The sequence below is a fragment of the Branchiostoma floridae genome, chromosome 13, assembly GCF_000003815.2.
Source record: "Branchiostoma floridae strain S238N-H82 chromosome 13, Bfl_VNyyK, whole genome shotgun sequence".
Lineage (NCBI taxonomy): Eukaryota > Metazoa > Chordata > Leptocardii > Amphioxiformes > Branchiostomatidae > Branchiostoma > Branchiostoma floridae.
The window spans coordinates 4,068,426-4,090,005 of NC_049991.1; the positions used below are offsets into that span (position 1 = coordinate 4,068,426).

General features: G+C 39.1%; 1 protein-coding gene across 1 annotated transcript; it reads right to left on the reverse strand.

Annotated features, from left to right (window-relative positions):
• Nucleotides 1–348: 348 nt before the first annotated feature.
• On the reverse strand, nt 349–14,273 carry LOC118429362 (ankyrin-1-like). Its single transcript, XM_035839842.1, has 15 exons — nt 14,216–14,273; nt 12,218–12,271; nt 11,536–11,678; nt 10,720–10,840; nt 9,838–9,931; nt 8,761–8,875; nt 8,549–8,619; nt 8,171–8,319; nt 7,059–7,280; nt 5,527–5,691; nt 4,974–5,075; nt 2,291–3,802; nt 1,837–2,049; nt 1,213–1,329; nt 349–482 (listed from the first exon to the last, which is right to left on the reverse strand). Exons 1-15 carry the CDS (start codon nt 14,271–14,273, stop codon nt 349–351), a joined length of 3,270 nt encoding a protein of 1,089 aa, XP_035695735.1.
• Between the last annotated feature and the right edge of the window lie 7,307 nt (nt 14,274–21,580).

The window sequence follows — 21,580 nt, forward strand, 5'->3', positions numbered from 1 at the left end:
ATCTTGGACTAAATACGTTTAGACGTTAACAAAGATGTAATAACATTAGCGACAAAGAATTATTTTGTAGGACCAATTTTTCCATCTATTGGTAAACATCAAATGAATAAACTACTAAGCCTATCAAACTCATTCCATCAAAACAGGAAAGATTTCAAGAAATTACAAGTTAAAGATGTTTGATACAATCTTATTTGAGTAGTACTCCATGTTTATGTTATATATGTCACCTTTTGTTTTAAAGATTCTTTCCCATTCGATAGCCCGGTCATTGTGGCTAGATCCTCGCTCTTTTTCGTTTGGTCAGTATAGTATGTTAGATCTTCGTGAATTTTCTTCATTTCCGAGTCAAGCCTGCTGCGTGTAGTGTTTATGTCTCTGAGTTGCTGGCTCAGCGTTTGCTTTTCCTTCTTTGTATCCTGACGAATAGAGCCTATGTCCTTTCTCATGGACATGGATAGGCTGTCTGTGTCTCCTTTTACCTAGACAAAATGGTATATAACATATAGAATTTAAACAAATCACTCAAATTCACAAATTTAAAGAAATCTTTACAAGCATGTAATACATAAAGTTGCAAGTTGTTGTGGGCCTTGTGGGAATCTAATACGAGTCAGATACCACAAAATGATAAGAGTTTTTGTATGTAAAATTGCAGGTAACACAAAAATATGACATTCCAAGATTTCATTCAATCACAGTACCGTTCTGATATTCTTGAACAGATCCAGTTATACTGTCCGTTCTTGATTTAAACCCACAGAAAACAAAATTGAATTTCCATGATGACGACACAGTTTACATGACAGCCGCCAGCTCGAAACCTACTAGTAAAAGCATGGCGGGCGAAAATGTTGAAAAACAAATATTGCTCGGTCATCGTGGTTGCATACAGTTGTAATTGAATATGGTGTTTGCTTTAATTGCTTTTGAAAACAACATGTCTCGTTAGCCGCGGTGGTAGGTTTCTAAACGTCTAGATATTCCATAAAGTCATCGTAAATTGAAATAATTACTTGGTGAAAGAATCAAGAACTGGAATGATGAATTTCATGTACGATAACGTTAGATGATTATGCGTTTTGTACAAATGTCTGTATTCATTGAATAATGAGGATTGTTATTGTTGCATATAATTAGAAAATTTGCATTTTGGTGCCAAAAGCACTTTAAACAAGAAAATGGTTGTTATTCATACCTTGCTTCTCACACTTTCGAGGCTCTTTCCGAATTCCTCCACGCTGTCGACGTTAGCTATCTGTTTCACCAAGTCTCCTAGGAAGCCGTCCAGGACCCTCTGGTAGTCTTCGGATCCTTCTAGCTTTCTTGCTGTAAGACAGATCAATCATTGGTATGTCTATAGTTGTTTTTTTCTATTAATCTATTTGTTAATTCTTAACAGAGTTTCAGCCATATAAAATGCTATCAATGCCAGGGTTGGCCGCTGACCGCCAAAAATAAACCCCCGAACAAAGCAGACGTCCCTAGCTCCCGGGGTTCGTGCGCTACACGCGCGCAAAGCTACTACTTTGTTGAGCTAAGGACATGTATACTATGTTTGCCAGATATATCAGGGCATGGCAGTTTAAGGGTTAGGGGTCGTTCCTTCATTTTTTTTCTGGTTGCAAACTATCAGAGACAGCTTTATGATTCCGGCTATATTTGTCGCGTCGTACAATTTTTTGGTGTTTCAGCAGATCAGCTTTGCTTTTTTTTTATTTTGAAAAAAAAAATCATATCTATCTTTGCTGAACGAAAGCTAACATTTTCTTATTTCTAAAAATTAGCGTGATGATGATATATGGATGGTGGTTTTGCTTTGTGTATAAGTAGTACCTGAATTATCCGTTTCCATCTCTTTCAGGTGTTTGTCCAGCTTTCTGATTATCTCAATGGCATCTAGTAGCCATGCAACATCCAGCATCTTTTTACACCAATCCAGCTTCATGCTTCGACTCTGGTAGGTCTCTTTGATGAAGTCATCAATCACGTCCATCTTCGCGCCCTTCACAGCCTTTAGAAGATCGTCTAAAGTGTGGCTAGGTTTATCTTAAGAAAGAGATACGGGAAAAGGTTGGTGGATGACATTCTGGCCTACAGTTTGTGTATCTATGGTGTTTAACAAAACAATCCAATGTGCATCTACAACAGTTACTGCAATTGGACTTTGAGGACGTAAAGATCTACGTGACAAATGTACAGGCATCGATGTGCGAGCTTTACGTCGAATACAAGTCATTGCCAGAGTCTCAATATAAGTGTGCTTATACTTGGTGTGGTTGATACTCACCTGTTTTTGCTTCTTCGGGATCGGGCTTTTTGCCGGTTTTGACGTAACTTGCAACTAAATCATATCCTGCCTTCCTTGCCGCATCAGCCACTGTCGTACCCTCCCCATTCACAACATTCCTGTTCACGTTGCAGCGCTCGATCAAGAACTCTACCGCGGGAAAATCCCCGTTGGCAGCAGCCAGCGTCAGCGGGTAGTCGCCGTTTCTGTTAGGGTGACTCATGGGAATGTTGCTCTTGTAGAGAAGACGAAGCGCCTTAAAATCATGACACTTAACGGCCAGAGTGGCGGCGGTTTCCTCTTCCTTGCAAAATTTGGCTTCCTTCAAGCTGGCTCCAGAAATCTTAAGCAACTTGACAAGTGTGTCCGTGTCTCCAGCCTTAAGACAATCCTCAAAGCGAAGGTGAACCATGTGTTTAAGATACTCGACCATGTCCTCATTCCCCAGCTTTTGTGCTTGCTGGATTATAGTGGGCTTCCCTGCGTTGCTGTGGATAACTGGGGCTCCTCTGCTCAGAAGGTAGTGCACCAGGCGTAGGTTTCCTGTCCTGACAGCAAGGCTGACTGGGGTATCACCGAAGCAATTTGCAGCGGTAAAATCTGCACCTTCAGCGTGAAGCCTCTTCACTCCTTCCAAATCCACAGCACGAATTGCTGACCTCAAATGCTGATCCTTGATCTTGGACTTGAGAAATTTCTCCATGTCAATCATGTTGTAACGGGAAGCCACTTCGACCAATGAGGTACCATTTTGATCACGCCCACCGGGATCGGATCCATTCTCTACTAACCACTTTGCAATGTTACTGTTCCGTTCGTGCAAGGCTAGGGACAAATTAGGCTCTTTGCTACCCGATATCTCCACCAATCCTCCAAGATGTTTGAATTTCTTACACATGTCTAAGTCGTTACTGGTAACCGCCTGATTGATTTGCAGGCTGTAATGACCTATCATGTACTTCACAACATTCTTGTGTCCCTTTGCTTTGGCCAGGGTAAGGATGGTTTGACCATTACTATCCTTGATAAACAAAGCGCATATGTTGTCTTTGCTGTCTTGGTCGACCTGGGTAAGGTACTCGATTATGTCTGGCTTGTCCTGGGACCGGGCAGCAAGCCCTACAAGACCATGAGGGTCTTCCTGGTTACACTGATTAATGGTTCCACCACCCTCGTGGCATTTTTGCACGTCTTCTCGTGTCCCACTCTTAACAGCTCTACGCAACTCCTCGTCTTCCAAACATTTATCTCTCCTCAGCGATTTATTGTAATGCTGATGACTACCGCCATGGAGACAAGAGTCGCAGTTTTTGTTGTGTTCTGTAAGCCATGGTCTTTCGTCAACGGATACTTCGGCTCGAGAAGGGTAATCAGTTTCCGTGTGTATATCAGGATCTTTGTTTCCTTCCTCGTTGTATTTACCGCACACCTTGTCATACTCAAGGTTCTCCAAGATAGTTGAGATTTGATGGTCATCCTTGAGAACCCTGCGTGCGATTGTACGTGCAGTATCTGAATAATGATGGAACAACGACAGATATAATTATCATCACAGAGCCATATGATGTTTACCAACCAGAAAACCAGCTCCATTTTACTATTGCCATATGTCATAATTATTAAAATTTACTAAATTTAATTACATTCTTAATTACATCACGCACTGTACTGTTACCATTACATGGGAGGGCGCTGTTTAATATGTAAGGAGCTTATATCTACCTATCTATTTATCTACCTATCTGTCTATCTATCTATATGTGTCTGTCTCCCTCTCTCTCTTTCTCTTTCTCTCTCTCTCTCTCTCTCTCTCTCTCTCTCTATATATATATATATATATATATACATATATATATGAAAAGTAAAATATAGATTTATCAAATACTTTGAAACCAATGTAGATAATTATAAGTTCTGTAACTCATCAATACATAAATGAAAGCTAGGCGTCTACTAGTGGGTAAAAAGATTTCGTTCGCTCGGCAGTTTATTCGGTCGTTATAGGAATTGACCTTTTCTTAAAACATCGCACAAGGTTCAACAAAATTCAACAACTCTATGTTATTACTTTGGAATCAAAATTGTCAGATAATTGCTATTTTATTTTTTCGTTAATTTCGGCATAACTTTAACCACTAAAATGCTCTATTATGTATCGTATATGTTCTGATGATCTTTAATTAAGGGTTAATGACCGGCCCCGAAGTGCCGGTGTCGATTCATTCTGACCAATGAAAAGGGTCGATGCACACCGGCAGGCCGAAATCTATGTCTTACGTCGTCATAACCCACGTGGAACGGCGCTTTCTGATTGGTCCGCGGCGCCTGGCTATATGATAATAAGTTTTGAAATACGTGAAGCCACAGCAAGTAAATTCTTTGGATGAAATACCACCCACATTGATTTTCGCTTGGTACTTTGCCTGGTGTCGAAAAATCATTTTCTTTGGTGTGGTGGTCATCATGATGAGAAAATACCGAAACTCGGGATATTTTTTGTGCAGTAGCCATGAGGGTAGTGAAGTCGAATCGACTAGTGTAATAGACTTGTGTGTAGCACTTTGGAAATCAGGTTTTTTGCCCGTCATGTTTTTTTGTTCTCTCGCATTTGATTGTCAGTCTGTACGTCATGACATTTATAAAATGTAATTGCTGTGACCTACGAATAAATCACACTTCATACCGCCAGCCTGGTTCACCACAGTCTCATCTGCACCATGGAGAAGGAGAAACCGAACCATCGGAACACTTTCACGTTCTGTTGCGGTCATTAATGGTGTAAAACCTAAAACACAAAGAGTACGCACATGATTGTATTTAATTGATCATGTTAGAATGGACACCATGCTATTGAAATTCCAATGTAATAAACAAAGTGTTGAGTCACATGCTATTCACCTGTAAACGTATTCTAAAATGTTTTAAAATTTATCATATGTTAACATATAACATCGTAGTCTATAAAGACGCAGTGGTATCTATATTTTAAAGGAAATGAAGACATTTTGTTCTCTGTGCAGAAAGGTTTACGAACTGTTGTATCATTTATGTTCACCTAACTTAAACTTTCGACAGAACTGTAAAACGTTAATATATATACCATAATAATGATTGTAATGTAAAAATACTAACAATAACCGAGACTCTATTCCATTGTATGAAGAGTGAAGTGAAGGAAATGTTTTAGAGATGCTGCTTGGACACACGAAGACAGACAGTAATACGAGCTGACTTACCAGCATTGTCTTGCACGTTGATACCCGCACCAAATGTGTGAAGCAGGGTTAGGATTTCCAGGGTGCTTCTGTGACATGCCAGGTGAAGAGGAGTGTTTCCGTGGGCGTCCTTTCCTTCCAGGTCTGATCCGAATTGATGCAGCATCTCTATCATTTTGCCATCACCTGTATATAAAATTGATATAGAGACCACACAAAATCATTCTAAATACTAAGTGACAGAATAAAAGATTAAGAAAAAAAGAAATATTTGTTTGTATCACCAACTCGTCTAAAGGCCTAACGCTCTTTTTGTCCACGTTTTCTCTAGTTCTTAGTTTAACAGCTGGGCATACAGTTATCACCTGCAAGGATTCTGAATCGCAGGCTGCCATTCGGCACTAAATAAGGTGACCTTGATACGACAGGCTATTGAACTGGCCATTAAACTGCATGGTTTTGAGCCACTCACATTGGGAAGAACCCCTTCTCTTTTTAATAAGTTGGTTTTTCTTGAAGTGTGGCTATCCTCGAACAGGGGACCTCCAGTTCCATCGGAAGGATCTAACCGAAGCTAGGTACCCATTAACACATACATGAGTGAAGTGAGTAAAGTCGTGAAAAGTGCCTCTCGTAGAGGCACAGGATCGGTGACATCCTGGGATTCTAACCCAGGACCTCTTTGTCCTGAGCCAGAGACACCCAACGATCTCTTTACAAGTTATCTGTGAAACATCAGAGTAATAAATTGAATCACAAGTTTTATTGGTTTCAGGTACCTTACGTATCCGAACCCAGAACCTTTAGATTCTAAACCAACCCTATCCACAAGATTGTAAGATTGACTGAAACAGGTCAACGTCAAATCAGGACACATAGTTGTGGAAAACTGATGGATTAAAATTCAGTAATTCTACGCACCGTGTTTAACAGCTCTGTGTAGAGGGCACCATCCCTCCATGTCATTCTCATCAGGATCAGTAGGGGTGAATTCCACATTCAGATCCGCACCTAAGTCATTTAATTCTTTGATCCTCTCAGTATCCTTTTCATCTATCGCTGTCCAAACGCAATTGTTCACTTCGTTTTGGAGAGGACGAGCCGCTTCTGGACGATTGTTTTCTGTAATGTAAAGGATATCAATTGTGTTCTGAGATCACATATTACTTCGTCGACAAATTTGTCTCATGTGTACTGATTTCAATAATGGTTTCCGTCATTATGATAATTTCAATCTAACTTGTATGTACAACTAATTTGTAATACATACCGTTGACTATTAAGGTATTACAAAAGGCCTCATTATCATGATTCACATCCATTGCTGACATGATAGGAGGCCCTTAATCCATAAACTATGTGCTCACATGCACGAACAATCTAATGCACCATCTATCATGTCACTAGGAAATACCTCAAAAGTGTATGTAAGGTAACCAAAATGTAATAGTTACTGCAATGTTGTCAAATCTTTGTTTCCAGATGGCACAGACCTAAAATCGCATTATGTTGCATTACTGCAGTTTATTGTGGAAGGGAACGCCCTGTCATACCTGTTGCAAACTGCATCATCGTTTTTAGGTAGCTCGGATGTTGTTCTCTGTGGCTGAGAAGACATTTGATGACATCATGATCACGTGACAAAACGGCAGCCTCGAGTGCACCGGTCCCTTGTTCGTTGATAAGTTCCAGGTTCGCACTGTAAGAGCTGATTAGAATCTCGATGACCTCCACCGAACAGCCACATTGCACCGCTAGGATTAGTGGGCTGTTTCCTGTGCAAAACAAATCGCAAACATATCTAAAAATTCGGCTTAACATATGAACCTTTAGGCTAGTCTTTATTTCTTTGTAATCGGAAGTTGAGGATGTTTGTCATTATGATTTCTATCAACACAGTTGAACAGATGATGGCTCGTATACAATCAAGAAACATACAACAATGTTTTATGATAAATTGAGTATAATCCTCTATATGCTGGCAGACTACACATGCACATCGGTTTGGGGTGGTCATGGTTCCCAATTGGTCAAGTACACATAACCAATGCAAAGACGCTTGTAAGGAAAAAAGTTCAGTTATGACTACAACCGCCTTATGCTGTAATGTGTATACCTCTACTATGGAAACGTGTTACATGTATCAGGTCGTTTCTAAAGTAGAAAGCAATTCATCATCGAGTTTTTTGCCGGTGCGTCAGCACCGGCTTTGAGACAGGAGAAGTGGGTGCATGGATCCATGGATGGATGCATGGATCGGTCACTTTAAACAAATAGCCCTTCTATACGTGCATTGCGTAATCAAGCCAGCATGGCCGAGCGGACTAACGCAGGGTACCTATCTTCCGCAGATCGCAGGTTCGAACCCCACTTGCTCAATTGTTTTTTTTCTTTGTTAGACAAATCTCATGTAGTTTTTTAATAGAAGAAAGACCAAGTCAGTAATTCGATGTTTAAAAACTCTTTTTTGCGTGTGACTTTGTTTAACATCCAGGCTTTTTCCAAAATACGCACCGGCCAGCTTTTTTCAGAAGCTTTCGTGTTTCTTTATAAGTTTGCGTAGCTCATGGTTGCCTTTTTCTCCTTGTCAGGAATTTAAAGAACTTTAATAGGCATAGGAATCTTTGGGTTTATTTGATAAGAATTGGGTAATCTGCAACCTTACCATCATGATCCTGATAGTTAACGTTCGCTCCCTGTAGAAAGCACCTCTTAAGCATGTCGACGTCTAGATCTGTGCCCTGGTTCTTAATCATGCTGCACAGATTCTTGTTCTCATAAGCATGTTGCAGATATCTCTCAATTTCGGGCTCACTGAGAAGAAAAATATCAGGCATATAAATGCAGAAATTTTATCCGAAAACGGATTTCCTCAGAAAGTGACATTTTCGTCTTTCATTACAAACTGTATGTATCAATTTCTAGAATTTGTTCAAATTTGTAGATTAAGAATTCTATATTCCGAGGACTTGGTGATCCATTCTATATCAGCTTAATTTTGTATTCTTTAATTCTATAGGTCAAATGTGAAGGAGTGTAGTACCTTGGGTCAATAGATGCAGCAACATCGAGGGCTGTGTGATTATTTTTGTCTTTGTGCTCAAGGTTGACACTCTGAAAAAAATGAAATAAGCAAACATCAAATATCACATTCTATTCACACATATGTCGTATAAATCCCCGGACCGGATATTTTGAAATATAGTTAAAGTTATGACAATGATGTAGATAAAACGTTTGAATTTAAATTGTTACCCCGTTCTTTACGATGCGCTTAATCATCTCCAGCTTTCGTCCCATGATGGCCTGAATCAGACAATTGTGGATCAGCTCGTGTTGGTCGTTGAAGTCGGATGGAATACGGAGTAACCTGTGTGACAATCAGGAAGAGCAAAAAAGACACTGTCGGATATAGATATCAATATTGAAAACTGCTATAGCTAATTTAAATCTCGTAAACCGTCGTAGTCTTTTGAAACGGTCTTCTTTCTAGTTTTAATAGCCCATAGCAAAATCTATCCACACTGTGATGTTTCTTGTCCCAGTAGGAAACCAATCTACCTAGCCATTGTCGAGTTATCTTGCTCACAGACTACAGACAGACACACACAAAATGAATGTTTCATGGAGGTAACTTTTCAGTTAAGAATTAGGTTGTCTTTAATTCATTGTAAAACGTTTTACATGAGACGGAAGTACTAGTACGGTAAACATGTTGTTGCAAATAACAAATGATATGCGTCATTATGATAGATATCGGTACTTACTCCTGAATCATATCGTATTCGTGCAAATTTCCTTGCCCGGCAGCCGTCAACAGTTTATGTTTTAGTAGTACACATATGTATTCTGCGCATTTGATGTTTCCAGCTTCTTGCGCTATCACATGGAGTCTCTTGCCCTCTAGATTGCGGTGCTTCAATAACTGTTTAGGATAAAAAGTGAAATATGAACTACTCTATTTTCATATATCTCAGAGATTAAAATATAGTTCAACATTTTCATTCCCTCCATTCCAAATTCTCTTATTGTTTGATATTATCTTAGTGTTAATCTGCCTTTTTGCGATCAACAGATCTTTTTTATTTAAGCTATAGTATTTTTTTGTTTGCTGAACACTTGATTGGTGTGACAACACACTTTTTTTCATGGCTGGCTTGACCGTTAGAGTAATCAATCAAAGACATCAAGGCAACAAAATGTCTACGCAATATGTAATCATGAACAAAGTTGTATATTGTGACTGAACAATGAGGCATGCATAATTAGAAAAAAAGTAAATAAAACTTGGCGAGCACCTTTTTGTTTTCCGCATCATTCTCCATCAAGTACTTTAACGTCTCGACGTGATCTCCGTGCGCTCCGGCCGTGTGCTCTGGCAGCCCGAGATCGTGTCTATCCAGGTCCCGCTGGTGGATGTCAGCACCTATCAGAGTTAATCAAGAACATTTTTCCCAAGAAAGCACGTCAGTATCGTATTTTTAAGTCATGAACCCACAGTGAACAATGTTACCACCACCACTCTAAATCCCCCTACTTTAAAATTAGAGTAGTCCTGTTATCTCACTCTGGTGCTGAGTCCTGGACAACACAATAAAGTTTGAAACTCTTCAAAGTCCAGTCTGCGACATGTTTGTTACAAGATATCAAGCACGAACTTATCAATGACGTCGCGGATTTGATTGTACTGGCGGTCGGCACGGTATATAGGAACATAACTGTATCCAATATTCTAAAACGCACAGCAGAGCTGAGGATTTCCAACATGTGCCAAGCCGCAGTGGGAGGGTGATATCGATTGGAACACTCTGTCACTAGTATACATTAAGGACAAACCTCCAGCAACATTGCCGGATACCATAGATTGCAAATTTTTGATTGACACAACGTGGAGGAGGAATGTATCAAGTCTAAAACTAATGAAAGTCTGTCAAACTTATTTCTAACAAATGTAGCATGTATAATGCATTATCATATGAAAATCCTTTCATTACAAGTCTTATTTGTGGCCCATTTTCATGATAAATTGACAGTACTCTGGGCTAGAAACGCAACAGTATCGCACGTCAGTGCACGTCAGTGCAAGAAAAAATAATACAACAGTGCCGCAGTGAACGAACCCTGCAGTGCCGCACCAATGCCCAAAGTGCAGTGAGATACCGCCTTGAAAGACATTCAGTAAACAAAGTCTACTAAAATATGATCGATCATTACCATTCTGATGGAGGTCTCGGACGCGAGACTCGTCCCCTTGTATTGCTGCCTCCCTTGTTTGTTCATCAATAGCCTGGATAAGAAGGTCCAAAACGTCACGGAAGTTGGATGCTCCTCTTCGCTGAACATGTAAACAAATACGGAAATGTACGTTTACACTGTCATCTTGCAATTTAAGTTAGTGAAGTCACTCTCAATAGATGCGGTCTTCAAAGTTCGTTGATGGTTTGATAAGGATCTTCCTTCATGCCTTTGGTTGACGAGAATTGTCGTCTAATTTAAAAGGGCAGGCAATGGTTATCTGCAGGAAATCATTCGATGATCCCGAAAAAAAATTTGAACGCCAATTAAGAAAGGAAACTGTTAGTTATCGGGATTGCACCCATGAACCACAACAATGCGATATTAACTGATAGTCAGCTAACAGCAGAAGTATTAGACCAACAAGCAATACGATTCAGTGTTTACAGAAAAGTCATAACCTTTATTTCAGACCTCACCCTGACATGCCTAGATAACTCTTACATTAGAAGGGGTTCCCAAACTGCCATAGAATGCATTACCTGGTCAAAATAACCCGAAGAGGGTTTTGACCCTGATAGACTAAAGAATTGATGGACTTAAGGACGTGAAAATATTTTTGATAGATTGAAGGAAATATCATGATAGACAAGAGGATGTTGAAATATTACACGACAGGTACAAGGGAATATCACATACAAACCAATAGCATGGTGACGATTGAAATGTTTGTTTGTTTTAAATTAACGTTAATTCAGGACTAGAAAAATAAAACGAATTTCACGTTAAGCCGACCTGTGCCAGTTGCTGCCACTTTTCACGAGCAATCTCCAGCGGCGTTTTGTTAGAACTTGGGTTTCTGAAAATGATGTCCTTGCCGTCTTCCAGGTACTTCCTCACAGCTTGCAGGTCACCACATTCAGCGGCTTCATACAGGTCTGCAAAATGGCTATTGTAAGATATGATGCTGCGTGCATATATTTGCTGATTTAACATTCAGGTAACTTTCACATCTTTGTAGCTAACCATGGATACAAAAGTACTAGTGGTTTGGACCCTTTGATGGATTTAATGACATTTTGTCTTTAACATTCTCATCTCTCTCTCTTAATAATCATATCATTTCTAACCAGAGTTCTTCGACCTTTGCCACCAGGTATTTCAAGTGTAATGAGTATCATATCATATCATATCATATCATATCATATTATATCATATCATATCATATCATATAACGTAAATCATCTATCATATATCATATTATATCATATTTCAGGAAGACTGAAGTCCATCAACAGCTTCTCCACACATTCATTCTTGGCTATTTCACCATAGAGCAACAGAAAAATAGAAGAATATCTCTTTATTGAGCTAAACTGGATCGATATAGCTTTCACTTATCTTAATATCAAGAAGACGATAGGTCCGGTGTTAGGTGATGTCGTTTGAATTAGGTACAGCATGCCGATTAAATTACCTGCTGGTCGCCTGATGCTCTCTGTGGTCTTCTGGACTACCCGTACTCTGTCTCCTGGACAGAATACAGTGTATGGTTATTAACAACATGCCTGAATACAACAATTATGACACAACCATTGATCCAACTCAAATCGTTCTAATCGAGTATTTAGTGACCTTGTGCTATTCAATCCTCAAATAAGTGCTTAAAGGCTGGCATTTTGCATAGTAACAGATATTGGCAGGGGAAGACAGCGGTTTAGACCTGTAGCAACTTCCCGCAGCGATGGATGACAAAGAGGGGTGGAAGAAACTAGTTATGTGGAGATTCTGGGCGAGCTCGCCGGAGTGAGTGAGTGAGTGAACAGATATTGTTGAATCTAAAATAGAACGAAATACCGAACGTCGTGTCAACACTGTAAGCAAAGTTGGCCAAAATGTTTAAATTGATCTCTTCCCAGCTATTGTTTCTCTTTTATGTAAACATTGATGTGCTTTGGTATTAAAGCAAAAAAATGAAGACAATGTAATAAAACACTCCCAAGAAATTAAAAACTATGGATTGGCAAGCATCACTTGGCACAGTCAACTCTTTAAGAGGTCTTTTGTGTTGTGTTGTGTTTGCTCTTTTGTGTTGTGTTGTGTCAGCAGTATAATCACAAAATTTCATTACCATCACTCGACAGGCGGCGCTCTCGACGGGTTTCATATCCTGAAAAAAAATGAGTTGCATTGACTTCAACCGTCCTACCAAAAAGACTATCGCGATTTAACCCTATTCAGACCGGGGGGGGGGGGGGGGCTTTTGAGGCCCCCCCCAACTTCGATGTCCTATAACGCCAGAACGCCTTACGCTAAAGCCACCAAATTTGGTGAGTTTTCCTAAAATATTGTTGGCCACAATTTTACGAAGTTTGACAAATTTTCCATTTTTTCGTGTTGCCATGGCAACCGTTTGCTGACAGGCAGTTTTGCCAAAAATCACTATTTTTGGTTCTAACAATGTATTTTTTACATTTATCTGCTATATTACTGCTATTTTGTTACATAAATAAAATGTTATATTATTTAGCATATCTTTCATAATTTTATATGCATAAATTATGCTAATTTGATGACGTCATCAGCACAAAATCCAAGATGGCGGACCGTATGGCCAGATCAAGAATAACAAGCTAATTATACCTTAAAATTTGTAACTACCTTATATTTTTTCATCAAAACCATCTAAATGAATGAATTTAGTCTATTTCCATTGCCCTTTGTGATTATTTGTTGCAAAAAATGTACTTTTAAAAATTCAAGGTTGTGGATATAATATGGCGGAGCCTAACTCGTATCTTAGATGTGCATGACGTCATTTTATGACGTCATCAATGTTGCTATTGGCAATACAAGTCGTAATAAACATTATTATTCTGTTATCTGCACTTGTTGTTACATTTTTGTAGTCTAACTTGAAGTTTTCTGAGAATACCCTTTTTTCATGCGTCCGGCCAATATAATCAAATTGATGACGTCATAATTACGTCATCTTACGTCAACGTAACGTAAAACGTCAAATACTCGTCAGATATTTTCTCGATATCATGTCCTAAAAATTTGGTGGCCCTACGGCACGTCGTTCAAGAGTTAGAGGACTTCGAAGTGGAGGGCCTCAAAAGCCCCCCCCCCCCCGGTCCAGGGATGACCAAAAAAGCCCGGTCTGAATAGGGTTAAGAGTATACGTATACTCTGTAAGAAATCCATTATGGTATAACACTTCGAACGCTTCGAACACTTATAACAAAACGACAGTGATGTGTCAAACATGTTTTAGGTCTGAATATTCACTTTCACTGTTTTTAATTCTTCTTTTTAATAGCCTGTAAACCTTTGAAAATGATACTGATACCACCACCTGACAAGGTTGTCTGTGGAAAGTGGAAACTGCATGCAATTCAACGCACAACATTATAACAAGAATGTTTGTCTATTGTTCTAACATAAGTACAATCGCATATTATAATGTCATTACCTCTCTCTTCCTCCGGAGCAACAAGTCCGACGCGCTGTAAGAATCCCCAGAAGGACATGTTCTTCTTACAGATTCCAAGCTGATCGAATGTTCAGAAACTCAAAAAAGCTGAGCTGTAAAAGAATTGTTGCAATATTTTTAAATATTGAATTAGGTGGAGGACAAAATGCACTAATTTGCATACGTCAAAATAGCGATCATTAGTTATGAATCAATTTGCATAAATATAAAATTGCATAATTATGTTGTGAATCAATTTGCAGAAATTTAGAATTTCCATTATTATTTATTGGTTGTGAATCACTTTGCATAAATTAAAGATTGTATAATTAAGTATTGGTTATGAATCAATTTGCATAAATAAAATATTTGCATAGTTAATTATTATATATGAATGAATTTGCAAAAATCGAGTATTTGCATAATTAACTAGTTATTAATGAATTAGCATAAATGCATAAATTGGTCTGGACTACCAACCCATACTACTGATGTCTACATTTGGTCACGTACGGATGACTCATGGTTTAACGTGACAAGACTTAGGGTAAAAAGTGAAACTGTTGAGCCACTTTGCAGAAAATCCCCTTTTACTGCTGATGGGTCTTAGAAGTGAGACATACATCTTAAAGGAAGAAAAGGACATATAGTCTATGTGCAAGGACCCCAAATTTCACACATCGGTACCCTGGGTGGGAGGGGGAAAATTCTTCTTCTTATTTTTGAATAGTAGAGGGCATGTAGTATATATTTTGATGTAATAGCAATTTCTGGTATGGTAGCTCTATACCGGCTATTAGCCTTCAACCCTATCATCTTCTAAATGATCCGGAAATTTCAGGACTTAAACTTAGAGGGGTCCAGACCCCAATAACGAAAGAAAACTAGAGGGTTTTGATTATATGACTATTTATAATTTCACATACCTATCACACATACAAAAAATGACCCAATTTGGTCGACCTCAACCTTTCGACCTTAGCATAGTGTACCTGTTTTCCTCTTATATGTTGGAATGTATCCCTCTGTGCAAATGTCAACAAGACTCAAACTTCTATCAAAATGGCATGAGAAATTTTATGTGAACTTGATCAAGAAAAGTACAAAAACTTGAATTCATCCCAGAATAGCCTTGGCCTTTGTTTTAGTCTTATTTATAGATGAATTTTAAATTACCATGATGAACTCTTGCATCCACGTGCCCTATGTATAAAGCGATGTCACCTAATGTCACCCAGGGGCACTAGGCGATACACGAAGAGCGCTAAGCCTACACTGGCTATACTCCTCAGTGATGACCTAAAGAACTGATCTGCAATTTGTACTGGACAGTAAACTTGATCATGGCAAGTTCGAACAGAGACCGACTTGTACATGAATTGTAATTGTAATAATCCGAAAACTATCATACTTATATTAATTGTAATTGTTAGTGAGTGGATGTCATTTGTAAATATTGTAATCCTGTGAACAGTTATATGTAATATTGATAACGTTACGCTAATTTTCCTGTACGAGTCGGCGCGATTCAGTTTTTACTGCAAAGCCGATGTTTTTATCAATAACTAGAGTTCCATGAACACATCCCTTCGCCAAATAATCATGCCTTCATTCAAGACTTTAAGGTCTTATTCATGCATTAGTAAATAGTTCCTACCCCAAACGACTGCATGAATGTGTGTTCCCCTAAAACTGACAAAAGTTACCAAAAATATAAACTTCTCTGCAAAAAATGAAATAATGTACACTGTTGTGATACTTACCAGCGCAACTTTCATAGTGCTTTGTCAAAATCATGTAGTCTCTACCAGACTCCGGCTTGGCCGAATAGTACATGACAATAGGGGGCTTTGGCCAAGTTTGTATTGACATTTCTGTCTTTCTCAGTTACATATGTGACAAGTTTAAAAGTCCTATCATGGAATGCAGTGGATTTAAGAACTTATTACGTATGCAAATTTGCTGTTAATTTGCATAATAAGTATCCCACAATGTAAGTCTTCACTTAGGCTATCTACATATCAAAAATCATAATCATCCGTCAACATGTTCATGTTTTCTCATTAATTATGTAAATGAGGACGTCATTTGCATAATTAATATGTATTGGACATGTCTCTTTCTCAGCTATATATGTGACAAGTTTGAAAGTCCTATCGTGGAATTCTGTTGATTTATGAACTTTCCTCATTAATTATGCAAATTAGCTATTGATTTACATAATTAGTATTACATTATGTAAGCCATCACTTAGATTATGTACCATTAAAAAATCACGACCACAGTATGTTCAGAAATCAGGATGTGAAAAATTGAAGTTTTGCTGCAGTACCTTAGGAAGCCGCTAGGGGCCCACTATCGAACTCGACCTTCGTTTTCCTGACCCCTACCCACCTACTAAATATTATCAGGATCCATTTAAGGCTTCTCGAGTTATGTATTCCACAAACAAACGGACGCCCGCACTCGGCCAGCTACCGTCCTGACGAAAAATGCTACGCCCACCTTTTTCGAACGCGACCATTCTTTCCACAACCGCTACTCAAATACCAAATATCATGAAAATCCATACATAGCTTCTCGAGTAATATGCAGTTGGCATGGCTTTATGAACTTTCCTCATTAATTATGTAAATTAGCTGTTGATTTGCATAATCATTGTAACATTATGTAAGTCATCACTCATTCTATCTACATACCAAAAATCATGATTATCCGTCAACAAGTTTTCGAGTTATTCTTGTCCAAAGCTTGAAAGGAAATCGGTGCCTGCAGTTCAAAAAAAGCCGCTAGGGGGTCCATACTCACAGCACTTACTCTATGCCCTAAGTGCTACCTACCACTTAAAAATCATGACCACGGCATGTCCAGAACACGACATGTCAAAATTAAAAGTTTTGCTGCAGTACCTTACAGAGCCACTAGGGGGCCCATTATCGAACTTGACCTTCGTTTTCCTGACCCCTACCCACCTACCAAATATTATCAGGATCCATTCAAGGCTCCTCGGGTTATGCTGTTTACAAGAAAGCGGACGCACACGTTCGGCTCGCTTTACCGTCCTGACGGAAAAAGGCTACGTCAACCATTTTCCGAACACGACCTTCCTCTCTGCAAACGCTACTCAAATACCAGATATCGATAAAATCCATCCACAGCTTTTCGAGTTATATGCTGTTGACCTACATATAGGGACACAACATGAGGCCTTAACCGAAAATATAACCTTCTCGGCGAAGGTATTACTAATCAACCATTTACTACTGCTACTACTAATGTGTAGTCCTTGTAACCTGGCATTTTCCATTCCACATACAATTATATAGATGTGTAGTGATTTAGTAACTGAGGTACTAAATGACGTTAAAGAGTAAAAGGAAATATCTAAAATCAAGGTAATTTCAGGTATCCTTATATCCCCCATGTAGACCCAAGATAACATTTCTAATCAACCATAAGCTCTTCAGTGAGCTTAAACTGGTTCGAGTTCACTTTCACTTTCACTTTTCCCTCTTCACTGTTCTTTGCTTGAAAAACTTTGAGTACCCCCTTAGCAACGGCTTTAGCTTTAGTTTCTGATAAAAAAAAAATTCAAGGTGCCCAAAATTTTGTGCTGAATCGTGGTATCGAAAATTGAAAACATTTAATGATCCTCTTAGCAGGTTCTACTAGCCTATAAATTTCTTTGAAAAATATTGATGTTTGATTTTTGGCCCCTCCCGTTGATTAAGTCACGCAATTTCCGGATTATTTTGATGGTGAAATGTTTGAAAGCTGATTGGTAAAGTACGAAGCATGTTGGCTATCACATAAAAATATATACGACAGGAGTGCTACTATCAAAAAATGACAAGGAGAATTTAACCCAAACCCGAAGGGTACCTGTTTTTTGTGAGAGTTCGTGCTAAACATTCTGTGGGAGGTCCTGCCGTGCAAATGATCGTCTGTGACGCGTGTAAACAGAAAAAGTCACAATGTCGTTACTGGGACGTGTTATTACTGGGACTGTCAGCATGTTGTTCCTTCGTAGAGATAATCGCTACTTTCTTACACAGCTGCCAGACCTTACATGCCTGTTGCAGTCCGATACAACTTATATATCCTGGATATACATATCAACTTGGTCACAGGACGATTCACCCGATGGATCTTTCACCTGAGGACGATTCACCTAATTTATACAAGTAATCGGTAAGTAGGAGGAGTATCCACTTGTGCCACACGGCCAAGGAGGATTTTCTCGGTCCAGATACTATCATCTATCAATGTTTCGACTTTGTTTAAAAGAAACGTCTCATTGAAAAATTCATGATTATGTCTTCTAAATTATGTATAGATACGCTGGATAATAGGGCTTGAAGATAAACGATTTCTACTCACGGTACATGTATATATTATCCAAGCTTCTGCATACGGTACTAACGGCATCACAACCCTTACATTGTCATGGTCACAGAATCCTCCCTACATGGGGCGCATCGTCTAGCATCTCTACATAGAGGGAATCATCGCTGGGAGAATAATCCATCGGACGAAACGATGACAATATCTTTCAGAATAACAAAGCAATATATCAGACTATTACATGCAAGGACAATGTGCTACGTACATAAACAACATTAGCAAAGTTAAAAACCATTTAACGATTGTCTATAATAAACTGAATAGACAAATTAGGTACATACTGAGGATCTGGCATGAACGCTGTATGTCTGACTGCTCCTAGTTTACCGGCCTTTGAGTAAACGTACGCGTTCCTAATGTAAATGTTCGAAAAGTACCCTGACCACCTGTGTTTCTGCATGCATTTACTCGGTGGAATGTATGACGTCACTATGTTGGTTGCCTTGTTCTTTGTCAGGTGCGTTGAACTATGGCCTTTAATTGTTATGTTGCGCAATACAATACCTTTGCCGCACTAGCCTATTGATATTGAACAGTGTGAATGATATATTAGCTTTCGCATGGTGCAGCATACAAGAGAATAGATAAACTATTCTTTCTGAACGAACGGTTTCAGAACCTTACCGTGGTAAGGAATCAATTTCATTCTCTGATGTTTCTGAATGTACTTGTGCCAGGTGTGTTTAATGTATCTTTGAACCATGAACTTAGGCTGTTTTGTTATGCAATACGACACCACGGCTTTGTCGTACTAGTCTATTGATAGAACAGACGTCGAAAACATATCAGCTTTCGTATGGCGCAGCAACAGAGTGAGACTAAGCGAACTATTCTTATTGAATGGTAGCAAAACCTCACGGAGGTAAGGATTCATTTTCTCTGATGTATCTGAATGTAAGTTCATCTCCTTCACGTACGGACACACGTTAAGACATATTCATCTGCTTCAAAGTGAAATTGATCAGCTTAATTTTATTGACATTAATATTATCTAGACTGGGCTTGTTTCATTCCCAGTTGGGGGGGGGGGCATTCGGGGGTATCCAAACGGCTTGGTTTACGATCACCAAATTTACAGAGAACCATGCATTCGTTAATTTTAAACTTTCTGTAACTTTGGTATCGTTATGATAATATGACGCATTTAGATTCATTGGCTAAAAGCGTATAAATAGGGAATTTCCATTATTATTCATGTATTTTCAACGATTTCATCTCCAGATGGCGTCCAATTCGAAAATCACGCTTACTAACTACGTCATAAATGACATTGACATTGATCTTGAGAAACATCTTGGTCTCTTCACGTTCAAAGCCACTATGGGCACCATTTCATTAGACACGGAGTACTTGTACCGTGACGTCCCGAAGGTGAACTTTGACCCCCTCCATGTAAAAGTCAAACAAGATGGCGTCAAGAGGATCAGGCATTTCTTTCTACCAGGAGAAAAGGTTACTTTGAAAGACCAAGACACCAAAGCGTGTACCATGGATACTAGAGGGAAAATTTACACTGATCTCGTCGGCAAAATCATTAAGCACACGAGCGTAGAAAATATCTACGCTCCTTACGCCCGTTGTGCCAGTGACATGAAGCATCTCACCGACATTCTGATCAAGGATGCCCGTGGTTACGTAAATGTTTACTTCCCAAATGTGGAATATGAGGGTGGCGTCGAGATGGAAGCCTTGTTTTCTGATTTGGTTGAAAATGTTACCATTTTCTTGCCCCCGGAATGGGATCACGAAATCAAAAAGCATCAAAACTACATGTACATGCGTGTGATGGATGAGGAGTTGAAGAAGCGAGCTCAACGCGCAAAGTCAGGAGCGGCAATCGCACTCAAGCTTTTCCGAGGCGATTCCCACGATGTAGTTAGCACTTCACTGTACTCTGATGTCACCACGTCACCCAACCTTTTCTTCCAAGACCATGCATACAAGTACCTTCACGTAGAGGAGACACTTAAGATCATTGATGAGATAAAGGAATCCTTGCAAGGCATCCAAGATGACAGATCAATCGAGCCTAACATAGTCATCGGCATCTTAGATTCAGGTACAAATTATTTGCTTTATTTTCATTTTAGCGGTTGACGGATGAAACCAAATGTATTACCTAAATGCCATTTCTATGATGAACGAATACCATTAACTTTTATTACCTCAGATACATATTTTCAAAAATTTACGCTAACTCTTTAATTGTTTAATGTCAGGTTTATGCGTCGGCCACCAAGCGTTTGCTGGTAGTACACTGGGCCTTGGGAATTTTGTTCCGGTACACGGTGTTCAGGGTCCTGTCAGCCCAACTGCTGGGGACGAACAGCCGATGGAATGGGAAGCAGATGACGAAAACGATCCAGACGATCGTTACGGACACGGCACATTATGTGCATCCATAGCACTTGGGCGGCCATTCAAAGTCAGGTACATAAATGTATTCTTTTAGATATATAATCCAGTAAATACTTTGTTTATATCATTTGATATTTCCTTTGTAGGATCTTACAAAAACTAATGCGAGGTACTATGATACTAAGTGTGTCACTGAAAGAAACCATTTACTCGTTAAATTTCAGGAAAGAACAAGTAAATTGCATGTCATTAAAAAGGTCTTTATCTACGTTGCACTTAACCCTATTCAGACCGGGGGGGGGGGGGGGCTTTTGAGGCCCTCGCTAACTTCGATGTCCTATAACGCCAGAACGGCTTACGCTAGAGCAACCAAATTTGGTGAGTTTTCCTAAAATATTGTTGGCAACAATTTTGCGAAGTTTGACAAATTTTCAATTTTTTCTTGTTGCCATGGCAACCGTTTGTTGACAGGCAGTTTTGCCAAAAATCACTATTTTTGGTTCTAACTATGTATTTTTCACATTTATTTGCTATATTACTGCGATTTTGTTACATAAATAAAATCTTATATTATTCAGCATATCTTTCATAATTATATATGCA